This window comes from Lichenostomus cassidix, unplaced genomic scaffold (assembly GCF_008360975.1).
Source record: "Lichenostomus cassidix isolate B80296 unplaced genomic scaffold, HeHo_3.0 HiC_scaffold_35, whole genome shotgun sequence".
Taxonomy (NCBI): domain Eukaryota; kingdom Metazoa; phylum Chordata; class Aves; order Passeriformes; family Meliphagidae; genus Lichenostomus; species Lichenostomus cassidix.
Window position 1 is genome coordinate 1,085,832 of NW_028147256.1, and position 13,859 is coordinate 1,099,690.

Here is a 13,859-nt window from a genome sequence, read left to right on the forward strand (position 1 = left end):
GGTCCCCAATGTGTCCACAAGTTCCCCCCCACCGTGTCTCTGGTGGTCCCTGGGGTGTCCCCTGTCCCTGTGGTGGCCTTTGGGACCGCCTGTGTGTCCCCAATGTGTCCCCAAATTCCCCTCTGCCACCATGTCTATGTGTCTCTGGTGGCCCTTGGGGTCCCCGAGGTGTCCCCAAGTTCCTGTCCCACCGTGTCTCAGGTGTCCCTTGGGATCCCCAATGTGTCCCCAAGTTCCTCCCCCCCATGTCTCCGGTGTCCCCTGGGGTGTGCCCTGTCCCTGTGGTGGCCTTTGGGACCGCCTGTGTGTCCCCAGTGTGTCCCCAAGTTCCGCCCGCCATGTCTCTGGTGGCCCTTGGGGTCCCCAGTGTGTCCCCTGGGGTCCCCAATGTGTCCCCAAGTTCCCCCCGCCACGTCTCTGGTGGTCCCTGGGGTGTCCCCTGTCCCTGTGGTGGCCTTTGGGACCCCCTGGGTGTCCCCAGTGTGGCCCCAGGCTCCCCTCCCACCATGTCCCTGCGCCTCTGGTGGCCCTTGGGGTCCCCAATGTGTCCCCAAATTCCCCCCCACCGTGTCTCCGGTGTCCCCTGGGGTGTCCCCTGTCGCTGTGGTGGCCTTTGGGACCCGCTGGGTGTCCCCAATGTCCCCCTCTGTCCCCTCCTCACCCCCCGTGTCCCCAGGGTCCTTCGCGCTGCCACATCCGGGACCCTCGGGGACCCTCGGGGACTCCCCGGGCTGTCACTGTCACCCGGGTGGGCGTGGCCTGGTGGGCGTGGTCTTTGGGAAAAGCCGCGCCAGCTCCGTTTGATTGACAGCTCAATCCCCCAATCAGAAGGGAGGAGGGTGGGCGCGGTCAGAGGCCACGCCTCTTCCGTGTCACCGGGGCGCGCGCGACCCAAAAACCGGAACCGGGACCCCAAACACCGAACCCGGGAGCCCAAAACCGACACCGGGACCCCAAACACCGGAACCGGGACCCCAAAACCGAGACACCGGAACCGGGACCCTAAAACCGACACCGGGACCCCAAAACCGATACCGGGACCCTAAAACCGACACCGGCACCCCAAAACCGGGACCCCAAAACCCAAACCGGGACCCCAAAACCGGCACCGGGACACCGAAACCGACACCGGAACCCCGAAGCCGAAACCGGGACCCCAAAACCGACACCGGGACCCCAAAGCCGCCCCCAGCCCCCGCCATGGACCCAGACCCGGATCCTCCTCCCGGAGCCTCACCGGAACCGGTACCGGTACCGGAGGAGAAGCGGCGCCGTTTCACCGTGCGACACGAGGGTCCCGACGAGCCCCCGGTACCGGCGGTGGCGGGAGGGTGACACCGGGGGGGGACAAAAGGGTGACATCCGTGTCGCCGCGGGTGACCGGAGCTGTCCGCTGTCGCCGACAGGTGGCCGTGTCGCTGTTCCGAGCCTCCGCCGCTCCCCCGGTTCCGGTACCGGTACCGGTACCGAGCGGTTCCGTTTCCTACGCCGAGTTCGTGGTGAGCAGCGGGAGGAACCCGCCGGGAGCTGTCGCGATATGCGGGGATCGCGACCGGGATCAGAACCGGGATGAGAATCGGGACCGGGATGAGAACCGGGACCGGTATCGCGATATCGCCCCCACCGGGACATCCCCGGCACTCCCCCCGCCGCCCCTCCCGGCCGGCGCCGATCGCGACAGGGAGGAGGATCGCGACAGGGAGCGGAGCCGGGAGGTGCCGCCGCTGCCGGTGGTCAAACCGGGAGCCAAGAGCAGCAGCATCATCGTCAGCCCGCGGCAGGTGGGTGGGGCTGTGTCGCGACATGGGGGGGGTGGGTGTGGCCCTCTGTATCGTGGGGTTCGGTGTCATGTCGCGACATGGGGGGTTTCTAGACCCCAATACCGTGGGGTTCGGTCTCATATCGCAACACAGGGGGGGGTCTGGCCCCAATATTGCGGGGTTCACTCTCATATCGCGACATGGGGGGGTTTCCTGGCTCCCTATATCGCAACGCTCGCTCTCATATCACGACATTGGGGGGGGGGTCTGAGCCCTTATATCGCAGGCCTCACTCTCATATCGCGACATGGGGGGGGTTTCCTGGCCCCCTATATCGCGGGGCTCACTCTCATATCACGATATGGGGTGTTCCGACCCCCTGTATCCTGACGCTCACTCTCATATCATGACATGGGGAGGTTTTTTGGCCCCCTATATCGCGACGCTCACTCTCATATCGCAACATGGTGGGTTGTCTGACCCCCTATATTGTGGGGTTCACTCTCATGTCGCGACATGGAGGTTTTCTGACCCCCTATATCGCGATGCTCACTCTCCTGTCGCGACATGGAGGGTTCTCTGCCCCCCTATATCACGACGTTCACTCTCATATTGCGACATGGGGTTTCCTGGCTCCCTATGTCGCGACGCTCACTCTCATATTGCGACATGGGGAGGGTTTCTAGCCCCCTATATCGCGACGCTCACTCTCATATCACGACATGGGGGTTTCCTGGCCCCGAAATCGCGACATGGGGAGGGTTCTCTGACCCCCTATATCGCGACATTCGCTCTCATATCGCGACATGGGTTTTTTCCTGACCCCTATATCGCGACGCTCGCTCTCCTGTCGCGACACGGCCCCCTCGGGTGACACTCCCGTCCCCAGCGCGGCAATCCGGTGCTGAAGTTCATCCGGAATGTCCCCTGGGAGTTTGGGGACATCGTCCCCGACTACGTCCTGGGCCAGAGCAGCTGCGCCCTCTTCCTCAGGTGAGTGTCCCCAGGTGTGTCACCAGGTGTGTCACCAGATGTGTCACCAGGTGTGTCACCAGGGGTCACCAGGTGTGTCACCAGATGTGTCACCAGGTGTCCCCAAGGTGTCCTCAGGTGTGTCCCCAGGGGTCCCCTCAGTGTAACCAGGTGTGTCCCCAGGTGTCCCCAAGGGTCCCTTCAGTGTCCCCAGGTGTCCCAAGGTGTCCCCTGGTGTGTCCCCAGGTGTCCCCAGGGTCCCCTCAGTGTCCCCAGGGGTCCTCAGGTGTGTCCCCAGGTGTCCCCAGGTGTCCCCATGGTGTGTCCCCAGGTGTCCCCACGGTGTGTCCCCAGGTGTCCCCAGGTGTCCCCAGGTGTCACTGTCACCCCCAGGTGTCCCCAGCTGTCCCCAGCTGTCCCCTCAGTGTCACTGTCCCCAGCCTCAGGTATCACCACTATCAGTGTCCCCAGGTGTCCCCAGGTGTCCCCTCAGTGTCACTGTCCCCAGCCTCAGGTATCACCACTGTCAGTGTCCCCAGGTGTCCCCAGGTGTCCCCTCAGTGTCCCCAGCTGTCCCCAGGTGTCCCTAGCTGTCACTGTCGGTGTCCCCAGGTGTCCCCAGCTGTCCCCTCAGTGTCACTGTCCCCAGCCTCAGGTATCACCAGCTGCACCCTGACTACATCCACGAGCGACTCAGGACTCTGGGCAGGAGCTTCGGCCTGCAGGTGCTGCTGCTGCAGGTGGACGTGGTGAGGTGTCACTGTCCTTGTCACTGTCATTGTCACTGTCATTGTCATTGTCATTGTCACTGTCACCCCATTGTCACTGCTGTGTGCCCCCCGTTCCTGTCCCCTCCCTGTCCTGATCCAGGTGTCACTGCTGCAGGTGGTCGTGGTGAGGTGGCACTGGCACTGTCCCTGTCACTGTCATTGTCACTGTCACTGTCATTGTTCCTGTCATTGTCACTGTCACTGTCACTGTCATTGTCACTGTCACCTCGTGGTCACTGCTATGTGTCCCCCATTCCTGTCCCCTCCCTGTCCTGATCCAGGTGTCATTGCTGCAGGTGGACGTGGTGAGGTGGCATTGTCACTGTCCCTATCCCTGTCATTGTCACTGTGCCCGAGTTGGTTTTGTCACTCTGTGTCCCCTCGCTCTGCTGTCCCTCTGTCCCTCTGTCCCCCTGCTGCCATCCCCATCCTCTCAGCCATCCCGTCCCTGTCCCCTGATCTGTCCCCTCAATGTCCCCTCACCCTGTCCTTGTGCCCTCACCTCTCCCCTCAATGTCCCCTCACCTATCCCCTCACCTGTCCCCCATATCCCCTCCATGTCCCCTCTGTCCCCACAGAAGGATCCCCACCTGTCCCCTCCATGTCCCCTCACCCTGTCTATCCACTTGTCCCCTTAATGTCCCCTCACCTGTCCCCTCACCCTGTCCCTGTCCCCTCACCTGTCCCTGTCCCCTCACTGTCCCCTCAATGTCCCCACAGAAGGATCCCCACCTGTCCCCTCCCCTGTCCCCTCAATGTCCCCTCACCTTTCCCCTCACCTTTCCCCTCACCTGTCCCCTCACCCTGTCCCCTCAATGTCCCCTCTGTCCCCACAGAAGGATCCCCACCTGTCCCCTCAATGTCCCCTCTGTCCCCACAGAAGGATCCCCACCTGTCCCCTCAATGTCCCCTCTGTCCCCACAGAAGGATCCTCACCTGTCCCCTCACCTGTCCCCCATGTCCCCTCTGTCCCCACAGAAGGATCCCCACCTGTCCCCTCAATGTCCCTCTGTCCCCACAGAAGGATCCTCACCTGTCCCCTCACCTGTCCCCCATGTCCCCTCTGTCCCCCACAGAAGGATCCCCACCTGTCCCCTCAATGTCCCCTCACCTGTTCCCTCACCCTGTCTATTCACTTGTCCCCTCAATGTCCCCTCACCCTGTCCCTGTCCCCTCACTGTCCCCTCTGTCCCCACAGAAGGATCCCCACCAGGCTCTCAAGGACCTGGCCAAGGTTTGTCTCCTCACCGACTGCACCCTCCTGGTGGCCTGGAGGTAACGCCTGTCCCTTTGTCCTCTTTGTCCCCTGCCACCCTCGGTGTCCCCAATGTCCCCAAATGTCCCCAATGTCCCCTCCATGTCCCCCAATGTCCCCAATGTCCCCGCAGCCCCGAGGAGGCCGGCAGGTACCTGGAGACCTTCAAATCCTACGAGCAGAAACCAGCAGATCTCCTCAAGGAGCGCGTGGAGCACGACTTCCTGTCCCGGGTCAGTGTCCCCAAGTGTCCCCAGCTGTCCCCTCCCCCCCAGCGCTGTCCCCTGACCCCCCCTTGTCACCCCCCAGGTGACAGACTGCCTGACCAGCGTCAAATCTGTCAACAAAACCGACTCCCTGAGCCTGCTCAGCACCTTCGGGGTGAGTGGACACTTGGGGACATTGTGCCACCCTCGGGGACTGTCCCCAACCCCACTGTGACCCCCCCGAGCCTGTCACCCTGATGTCACCTCCCTGCAGTCGCTGGCGGCCGTGGTGGGAGCGTCCCGGGAGGATCTGTCCCTCTGTCCCGGCGTGGGACCCCAAAAGGTGAGTGACAGTGACACTGGGGACGTTGGGGACAGAGGGGACGTTGGGGACAGAGGGGACATTGGGGACAGAGGGGACAAGTGTCATCCTCCTGTCCCTTTGTCCCCAACCAGGCCAAGCGACTCTTCGATGTGCTGCACGAGCCTTTCCTCAAGAGCCCGCCGTGAGCAAAACACCCCCAAAATTAAAATTAAAATTAAAATTAAAATTAAAATTGTGATTTTTTTATACTAAATGACAATCCTTGGTGACAAAGGTGACACTTGGCAAAACCACCCCGAAAATTAAAATTTAAAAAAAAAAAAAATTCTGATTTTTTATACTAAATGCCAGTCCTTGGTGACAAAGGTGACACTCAGCAAAACCACCCTGAAAATTAAAATTCTGATTTTTTATACTAAATGCCAGTCCTTGGTGACAAAGGTGACACTCGGAAAAACCACCCCAAAAATTAAAATGAAAATAAAAATAAAAATTTAAAATAAAAATTCTGATTTTTTATACCAAATGACAGTCCTTGGTGACAAAGGTGACACTTGGCAAAACCACCCCGAAAATTAAAATAAAAATAAAAATAAAAAATTCCATTTTTTATCCTAAATGCCACTCCTTGGTGACAAAGGTGACACTCGCTGTCACTCCTCCTCCTCTCGCTTCTGCTTCTTCTTCTTTTTCTTCCTCTTGGCCACCTCGCCCTCCTCGGGGGCCACCAGGGGTGACACTGTCCCCTCCCCGGGCTCTGTCCCCTCCCCGGGCTCTGTCCCCTCCCCGGGCTCTGTCCCCACGGCTGGCACTGTCCCCAGCGCTGTCCCCGTGTCCCCCGGTGCCACCAGCTGCGCTGTCACCTTCGCCTTCTTCCTCCTCTTCCTCCTCTCGGGTGACACGGGGACAGCGGGGGGGTGGCCGAAGCTGCGGGTGATGGTCAGTGACCCCCGCAGGGGGGTGGCACAGCCCAGGGACCCCTCGGGGGGGACAGGGGACAGCAGCAGGGGACAGTCCCCTCCCGCCGGGCCGCCCCGCAGCACGTAGAGCTTTGGGTCACTGTTGTCGCCGTCGTTGTCATTGTCACCGCGGGTCTGCAGCTGCTCGAGGCCATCCAGGGGCACGGTGCAGCCCTCCAGGCTGGGAGGGTGGCATTGTCATTGTCACCGCGCGGTGACAGCGTGACACCCCGGAATGTGACCCGAGCCCCGCGTTGTCACTGGGAGCCTCACGGTGTCACCCCTGCCCCGATGTCACCCCCGTGTCACTGTCCCCCCTGTTGTCATTGTCCCCCCATTGTCACTGTCCCCTCCCCATTGTCCCTGTCCCCCCATTGTCACTGTACCCTCAATGCCCTCGTGCCCCTCCAGGTCCCTGTCCCCCCATGTCCCTGTCCCCCCCATGTCACTGTCCCCCCATTGTCACTGTTCCCCCATGTCACTGTCCCCCCATTGTCACTGTTCCCCCCTGTCCCCCATTGTCACTGTCCCCCAATGCCCCTCAAGGCTCTCCATGTCCCCTGTCCACCCCACTGTCACTGTCCCCCATTGTCACTGTCCCTCATGTCCCTGTCCTGCATGTTGTCACTGTCCCCCATGTCATTGTCCCTCTATTGTCACTGTCTCCCATGTCCCTGTCCTCCTACTGTCCGTGTCGCCCCATGCCCGTACCCTCCATTGTCAATGTCCCCCCATTGTCACTCGCGTCCCCACATTGTTACTGTCCCTTCATGTCCCTGTCCCCATGTCCCTGTCCTCTATTATCACCGCCCCTCTCATTGTCACTGTCTCTCAGCTGTCCTGTCCCTTCACTATCCCCCATGCCCTGTCCCCTTGTGTCCCTGTGTCCATGTCCCTGTCCCCCATTGTCCCTGTCCCCCCCATTGTCACTGTCCCCCATGTCCCTGTCCCTACATTGTCACTGTCCCCTCTCATTGTCACTGTTCCCATGTTATTGTCCCCATTGTCAATGTCCCCCAATGCCTCCGTGCTCCCCCATGTCCCTGTCCCTCTCTACTGTCACTGTCCCCATTGTCACTGGGTCTCGCACACGTTGTCACTGTCCTATGTCATTGTCCCCATTAAGGCTGTCTCCCCATGTCCTTGTCCCCCATTGCCACTGTCCCCCTAATGCCCTCTATGCTCTCTCATGTCCCTGTCCCCCCATTGTCACTGTCCCCTCATCCTTGTCGAAAACACGTTGTCACCCCATGTCATTGTCCCCCATTGTCACGTCACCCCCATGTCCCTGTCCCCCACTGTCCTTCGTCCCCCCATTGTCACTGTCCCTCCCACCCCACCGTCCCCCCATTATCTGTCCCTTCCATTGTCATTATTTATGTGTCTTGTCCTCATCACTATCTCTATGTCCTGTGTCCATGTCCCTGTCCCTTCCCATTGTCCCTGTCCCCCCCCATTGTCACTGTCCCCCCATGTCTCTGTCCCCCCAACACCCCCATGCCCCCCCAATGCCACCGTGTCCCCCGTTGTCACCTGCGGGGACAGAAGTCGGCGGGGGCGCGGATCAGCCACAGCTCGCTGCAGGGACCGCCCAGGGTGACACTGCCTGTCACCGCCTGGAACTCGGGGGGACACTGGAACCGCAGTGGGCCTGGGGACACGCGGGTCACCTCAGGGCCACCCCGGGGCCACCCCAGGGCCACCTCAGGGCCACCTCAGGGTCACCTCAGGGTCGCCCCCAGAGTCACCCCCACGGTCACTCCAGGGCCACCCCCAGGGCCACCCCCAGGGTCACCCCAGGGTCACCTCAGGGCCACCCCAGGGTCACCCCCAGGCCAGTCCTGTCCCCCCCAATGTCCCCTCCGTGTCCCCAATGTCCCCCTGCATCCCCCAGACCCCCCAATGTCCCCCCCATGTCCCCAATGTCCCCAAAGTCCCCAACAGCCCCAATGTCCCGAATATCCCAAATGTTCCCAATGTCCCCTCCGTCTCCCCAATGTCCCCCCATGTCCTCCCATGTCCCCAATGTCCCCCCATGTCCCCAATGATCCCCCCCGTCCCCAATGTCCCCCCCGTGTCCCCCAGACCCCCGATGTCCCCAGACTCCCCATGTCCCCAATGTCCCCAAAGTCCCCAACATCCCCAGTGTCCCCAATATCCCAAATGTCCAATGTCCCCGCGTGTTCATATCCCCTGTCCCTGGTGTCCCCTGCATCCCGTGTCACCCTCCATGTCCCCATCTTCCCGCATCCCCGTGTCCCCAATGATCCCCTGTCCCCAATGTCCCTCGTGTCCCCGTGTCCCCCTCGTGTCCCCAATGTCCCCGTGTCCCCAACATCCCCCAATGTCCCCCAGACCCCCAATGTCCCCCAATGTCCCCCCTGTCCCCCCCATCCCCCTCACCCTCCATGCCGCCGCCTCGTGCCCGCCTGGCTCCTCCCCCCGTCCCGCGGCGCACTTGGTACAGTCCGGGGCGGGGCCAGGGGGCGTGGCTATGCAAATAACCCTCCCGGCCGCTTCCTTAAATGGGCATGGGCGTGGCCTGGCGGCGGGCGGCATTTAAAGGTACAGCGACCCCGCTCCGGGGGGAACCGGGGGGCAAACCGGGGGGCAACCGGGGGGCAAACGGGGGTCGCAGGGGGGTCGGGGGGCTGCGGAGGGGCGGGGCGGAGGTTTTGGGGGGGGGTCCGGGCAGCGGCGGGCTCCCGGCGTGCACCGGGACGGGACGGGGCGGGGGCGTGGCGGGGAGGAGCCGGAGCTGCAGGTAGGGGGTGGGGGAGGAATTTGGGGGGCGCGACCCCACCCCGTGGGAACGGAGACCCCCCCCGTGGGAACGGAGAGCCCCCCGTGGGGGTTCCGAGCGGTTCCCGCGGGAATTGAGTGCTTCCCGTGGGACCCCCGTGGGACACGGAGCGTTCCCGTGGGACCACCCCGAAAGATCCGAGTGGTTCCCGTGGGACCCCCCCGTGGGACCCCCACTGCGACCCCCCCGTGGGACCTCCCCCGGCACCCAAATCCCCCCCGTGGGACCCCCGGTGGGATCCGCCCATCCCCCCTCCCGTGGGATCTTCCCAACCCCCCCCTCCTCCCCATTCCCGGGACCTTGACCACCCCGTGGGACCCTCGGACCCTCCCGTGGGACCCCCCCGTGGGACCCGAGACCCCCCCGTGGGATCCGCGACCCCCCCACTTTGATCTCCCCCCTTTTTAGGCTCCTTTCCCAAAATCCCCGTGGGATTTCCCCCATTTAGGATCCCTGTGGGATCCGCGACCCCGTGGGATCTGCCCCTCCTCCGTGGGATTTCCCCATTTTCGGATCCTTCCGCCCCCTCCGAGGATTCATTTCCCGTGGGATCCACGACCCCCCCGGTGGGATTTCCCCCCTTTTTAGGATCCTTTCCCGGCGGGATCTGCTTCCCCCGTGGGATCCGCGACCCTCCCAGTGGGATTTTTCCACTTTTTAGGATCCTCTTCCCGTGGGATTTCCCCCCTTTTTAGGATCCTCTCCACGCGGGATCTGCCTCCCCGTCCGTGGGATTTATTTCCCGTGGGATTCGTGACCCCCCCGGTGGGATTTCCCCCCTTTTTTCGGATCCTTTCCCGGTGGGATTTCCCCCATTTTTAGGATCCTCTCCACGCGGGATTTCCACCCTTTTTAGGATCCTTTCCTCGTGGGATTTCTCCATTTTTAGGATCCCTGTGGGATCCGCGACCCCCCCGGTGGGATTTCCCTCCTTTTTAGGATCCTTTCCCCGGTGGGATTTCCCCCCTTTTTTCGGATCCTTTCCCCGTGGGATTTCCCCCCTTTTTAGGATCCTCTTCCCGTGGGATTTTCCCCCTTTTTAGGATCTCTGTGGGATCCGCGACCCCCCCCGGTGGGATTTCCCCCCATTTTCGGCTCCTTCCCGCCCCCCCCCGTGGGATCGGTCTCCCGTGGGTCCCGCCCCCCCCCCCGTGGGCCTGCCCCCCACCCCCGGTACCCCGGGGCGCAGGGTGGGGCTCCTTCCCTCCTTCCCTCCCTCCCCCCGCGCCTCCCCCGCGTGACCCAGCGCTCTGGAATTGGGCGGAGAGGCCGCGGGGACGCGACACCGGGACCCACCGGGACCTACCGGGACCCCCCAGGGACCCCCCCAGGTACCCACCGGGACCTACCGGGACCCCCAGGGACCCCCCCAGGTACCCACCGGGATCTACCGGGACCCCCAGGGACCCCCCAGGTACCCATCGGGACCCCATCGGGACCCCCAGCCCCTACCGGGACCCCCCAAGCACCCATCGGGACCCACCGGGACCCCCAGGTACCCATCGGGACCCCACCGGGACCCCCCAGCACCTACCAGGACCCACCGGGACTGCACCGGGACCCACCCGGGACCTACCGGCACTCACCGGGACCCCCTAGGTACCCATCGGGACCCCCCAGGTACCTACTGGGAGCCCCCAGAACCTACCGGGACCCCTCAGGTACCCACTGGGATCCACCGGAACCCTCCCCGGAATCCACCGGGACCCCCTAGGGACCCCCCAGGTACCTATCGGGACCCCCCAGGTACCCATCGGGACTCCACCGGGATCTATCGGGACCCCCCAAATACCCACCGGGACCCCCAGAACCTACCGGGACCCCCCAGGTACCCATCGGGACCCCCAGAACCTACCGGGACCCCTCAGGTATCCATTGGGACCCACCGGAACCCTCCCGGAATCCACCGGGACCTATCGGGACCACCCCGGAATCCACCGGGAATCACCGGGACCCCCTAGGGACCCCCCAGGTACCCATCGGGACCTCACCGGGACCCCACTGGGACCCACCGGGACCCCCAGAACCTACCGGGACCCCCCAGGTACCCATCGGGACCCCTCAAGCACTCACCGAGATCCACCGGGACCCCCCAGCACCCACCGGCACCCACCGGGAATCCCCCGAGACCTATCGGGACCCCCCAGCACTCACCGGGACCCCCCAGGTACCCATCGGGACCACCCGGAACCCCCCGGGACCCCTCAGCACCCACCGGGACCTACCGGTACCCACCGGGACCCCCCCGGAATCCCCCGAGACCTACCGGGACCCCCCAGGTACAGACCCCCAAGAGGAACCCACAGCCTGAACCGCTGGGTGGGATTTGGGGGTCCCGAGGGAGGATTTGGGGTCCTGGGGAAGGATTTGAGGGTCTTGGGGAAGGATTTGGGGTCCCAGGTGGGATTTGGGGCACCCTGGGATGCTGGGAAACCTGGCTAGGATTTGGGGGGGCTTGGGATTTGGAGTTAGGGCAGCCCGGGGTGGGATTTGGGGTGCCGAGGAAGGGTTTGGGGTCCCCGAGGTGAGATTTGGGGTGGTGGGATTTGGCTGCCGACCCCCCCGGTGGGAGCCACCTCACCCCAGACCCCCAAATCTCACCCCAGAGCCCCAAATCCCACCCCAGACTCCCAAATCTCACCCCAGACCCCCAAATCCCAACCCCAGATCCCCAAATCCCCCCAAATCTCACCCCTATACCCCCAAATCCCACCCTAGACCCCTAAATCTCACCCCCAAACCCCCAAATCCCACCCGAAATCCCACCCCAGACCCCAAAATCCCACCCCACACCCCCAAATCCCCCAAATCTCACCCCCCAGACCCCCAAATCTCACCCCAGACCCCAAATCTCACCCCTAGACCCCCAAATCCACCCCAGACCCCCAAATCACCCCAGACCCCAAATCCCCAATCTCACCCCACACCCCAACCCTACCCCAGCCCACAAATCACCCCAGACCCCAATCCCCTCCCCAGACCCCTTCACCCCAAATCCCACCCCAGACCCCAACCCCCAAAATCCCCCAGACCCCTAAACCCACCCCCAGACCCCAAACCCACACCCCCAGACCCCCAAATCCACCCCAGACCCCCAGATCCTCCAGACCCCAAATCTCACCCCCAAACCCCAAATCCCACCCAGACCCCCAAATCCACACCCCAGACCCCCAAATCTCACTCCCAGACCCCCAAACCCACCCCGACCCCCAATCTCACCTCCAGACCTAAATCCCACCCCAGACGCCCAAATCCACCCCAAACCCCTTCGGTCCCCCAAATCCCCAAATCCCTCCCCACCGCCCCTCCCGCAGCCCCTTCCCCAAGGACACCCCCTCCCCATCCCATCCCACTCCCCCCACGGGCTAATCCCACTCAAAACTGGGGGTCCCACCGCCCCCCCCCCCGTTTTTGGGGGGCCCCCGGGCTGGCCCTGCCCCGGGGGGTGGGCGGCGGCGGGATTAATTAGCGCTAATTACTGTTATGATGCTGCTGCTGACGAGCTCCCGGCGGGTCTCAACACGCCTCGCTCGCGGCGTTCCCAAGGCACGGCGGCGGGGGCGGGGGGCTCCGGGGGGCTCCGGGGGGCTCCGGGGGGGTCCGCGATGTCCCCAAGGTGTCCCCGAGATGTCCCCACCCCCGGCCGTGCCCACCCCCCCCCAAAATGTCCCCCCAGGAGGCGACAATGGCGAGCGAGAGGCTGCGCAGCGCTCAGGACCTGCTGGACCTCACCTTCCAGTGTGAGCTGGGGAGAGGGGGGTCGCGCTTTTTTTGGGGGGCTGCCCGACCCCCCCCCCGAGGGTCCCAGCCGTGCGACCCCCGCCCCAACTCGGTGTCGCCCCCCTCCCTCCCCGGCACAGCGCTGGCCATGCAGCACATGGACCTGAAGCAGGTGGAGCTGGACACGGCCGTGGCCAAGGTGGACGAACTGTCGCGGCAGCTCGAGTCGCTGTGGACCGACGGGCCGGGACCCCCCAAAGTGCGACCCCCGACCCACCCCCGGGGGGGGTTTTGAGGAGGGGGCGACCCTCCCTTCACGGGCAGCCCCCTCCTCGGTTTATCCCCCCCTTTCCAGGAGCAGAGCAGCCGCTCGGGCAGGAGGAGCTTCACTCCGGACAGCCTGGAGCTGGGCGGGGGGCTCGGAGACCCCCTGGGCCGGCCCGGCTCGCCGAGACCCCTCCTCAATTTTTTGGGGGGCGACGAGCGCGCCCCCTCCCCCCGGCCCAAGGTGCTGGCGGTGCCCAGCTCGGGGGGCGCGGCGGGCAGAGCCCCCTCCCCACGGCCCGGCCCCAGGGGCTATGAGCTGCTCGGGGGGTCGCCGCGGGCGGGGGAGGGGGCGTTCTTCGGGGAGAGACCCCCAGCGCCGCCCCCCTACGAGGTGCAGGGGCTTTACCCCAGCCTGAGCGGGCCGCCCGCCGCCTGCCGGGCACAGGGTGAGCCACAGAGGGGACACAGGGACAGAGGGGACAGAGAGGGGGGAGAGGGGGGACAGTGGGGGTAGAGAAGGGGGACACAGGGGACAGAGAGGAGAGAGGGGATAGAGAGGGACAGAGAGAGGAGAGAGAGGGGACAGTGAGGGACACGAAAGGGGAGACATCTTAGGGACAGAGAGGGGACAGTGAGGGACAGTGAGGGACAGCGGGGGACAGAGAAAGGGAGAGAGAAGGGACAGAGAAGGGACGGGGTGGGGGACAGCCAGGGGACAGCGGGGGGATACTGAGGGGCTAGCTAGGGGACAGAGAGGGGACACTGAGGGGAGAGAGGGGGGAGAGCAGGGGGACAGCAGGGACAGCGAGGGGACAGAGGGGG

General features: G+C 64.0%; 4 protein-coding genes across 8 annotated transcripts in view; 2 read left to right on the plus strand and 2 right to left on the minus strand.

The window, feature by feature from the left end:
* Positions 1-1,007: 1,007 nt before the first annotated feature.
* On the plus strand, positions 1,008-5,690 carry ERCC1 (ERCC excision repair 1, endonuclease non-catalytic subunit). Of its 4 annotated transcripts, XM_085044031.1 has the most exons (10): positions 1,009-1,311; positions 1,407-1,569; positions 1,606-1,781; positions 2,650-2,753; positions 3,367-3,481; positions 4,701-4,777; positions 4,891-4,990; positions 5,067-5,138; positions 5,238-5,306; positions 5,420-5,690. In XM_085044031.1, the coding sequence occupies exons 1-10, from the start codon at positions 1,201-1,203 to the stop codon at positions 5,471-5,473; spliced, it is 1,041 nt and encodes a 346-aa protein (XP_084900157.1). In that variant the 5' UTR covers positions 1,009-1,200; the 3' UTR covers positions 5,474-5,690. The 4 variants fall into 4 exon arrangements, with proteins under 4 accessions (XP_084900152.1, XP_084900157.1, XP_084900156.1 ...); XM_085044026.1 differs by having other exon boundaries at positions 1,008-1,311; positions 1,407-1,781; XM_085044030.1 differs by having other exon boundaries at positions 1,407-1,781; positions 3,388-3,481.
* A 91-nt stretch (positions 5,691-5,781) lies between these two features.
* Positions 5,782-9,131, minus strand: POLR1G (RNA polymerase I subunit G). Of its 2 annotated transcripts, XM_085044033.1 has the most exons (4): positions 8,651-9,131; positions 7,781-7,898; positions 5,929-6,428; positions 5,782-5,835 (listed from the first exon to the last, which is right to left on the minus strand). In XM_085044033.1, the coding sequence occupies exons 1-3, from the start codon at positions 8,655-8,657 to the stop codon at positions 5,942-5,944; spliced, it is 612 nt and encodes a 203-aa protein (XP_084900159.1). In that variant the 5' UTR covers positions 8,658-9,131; the 3' UTR covers positions 5,782-5,835; positions 5,929-5,941. The 2 variants fall into 2 exon arrangements, with proteins under 2 accessions (XP_084900159.1, XP_084900158.1); XM_085044032.1 differs by lacking the exon at positions 5,782-5,835 and having other exon boundaries at positions 5,878-6,428; positions 8,651-9,129.
* A 2,021-nt stretch (positions 9,132-11,152) lies between these two features.
* On the plus strand, positions 11,153-13,551 carry PPP1R13L (protein phosphatase 1 regulatory subunit 13 like). Its single transcript, XM_085044012.1, has 4 exons — positions 11,153-11,217; positions 12,727-12,790; positions 12,911-13,029; positions 13,126-13,551. Exons 2-4 carry the CDS (start codon positions 12,736-12,738, stop codon positions 13,549-13,551), a joined length of 600 nt encoding a protein of 199 aa, XP_084900138.1. The 5' UTR covers positions 11,153-11,217; positions 12,727-12,735.
* A 227-nt stretch (positions 13,552-13,778) lies between these two features.
* Positions 13,779-13,859, minus strand: part of LTBP4 (latent transforming growth factor beta binding protein 4) — a gene marked incomplete at its 5' end in the record, with an annotated part of 43,151 nt that continues 43,070 nt past the window's right edge. The window contains one exon of the mRNA XM_085044014.1: positions 13,779-13,799. Coding sequence (XP_084900140.1) covers positions 13,779-13,799 — 21 coding nt within the window. The remainder of the gene's footprint in view (positions 13,800-13,859) is intronic.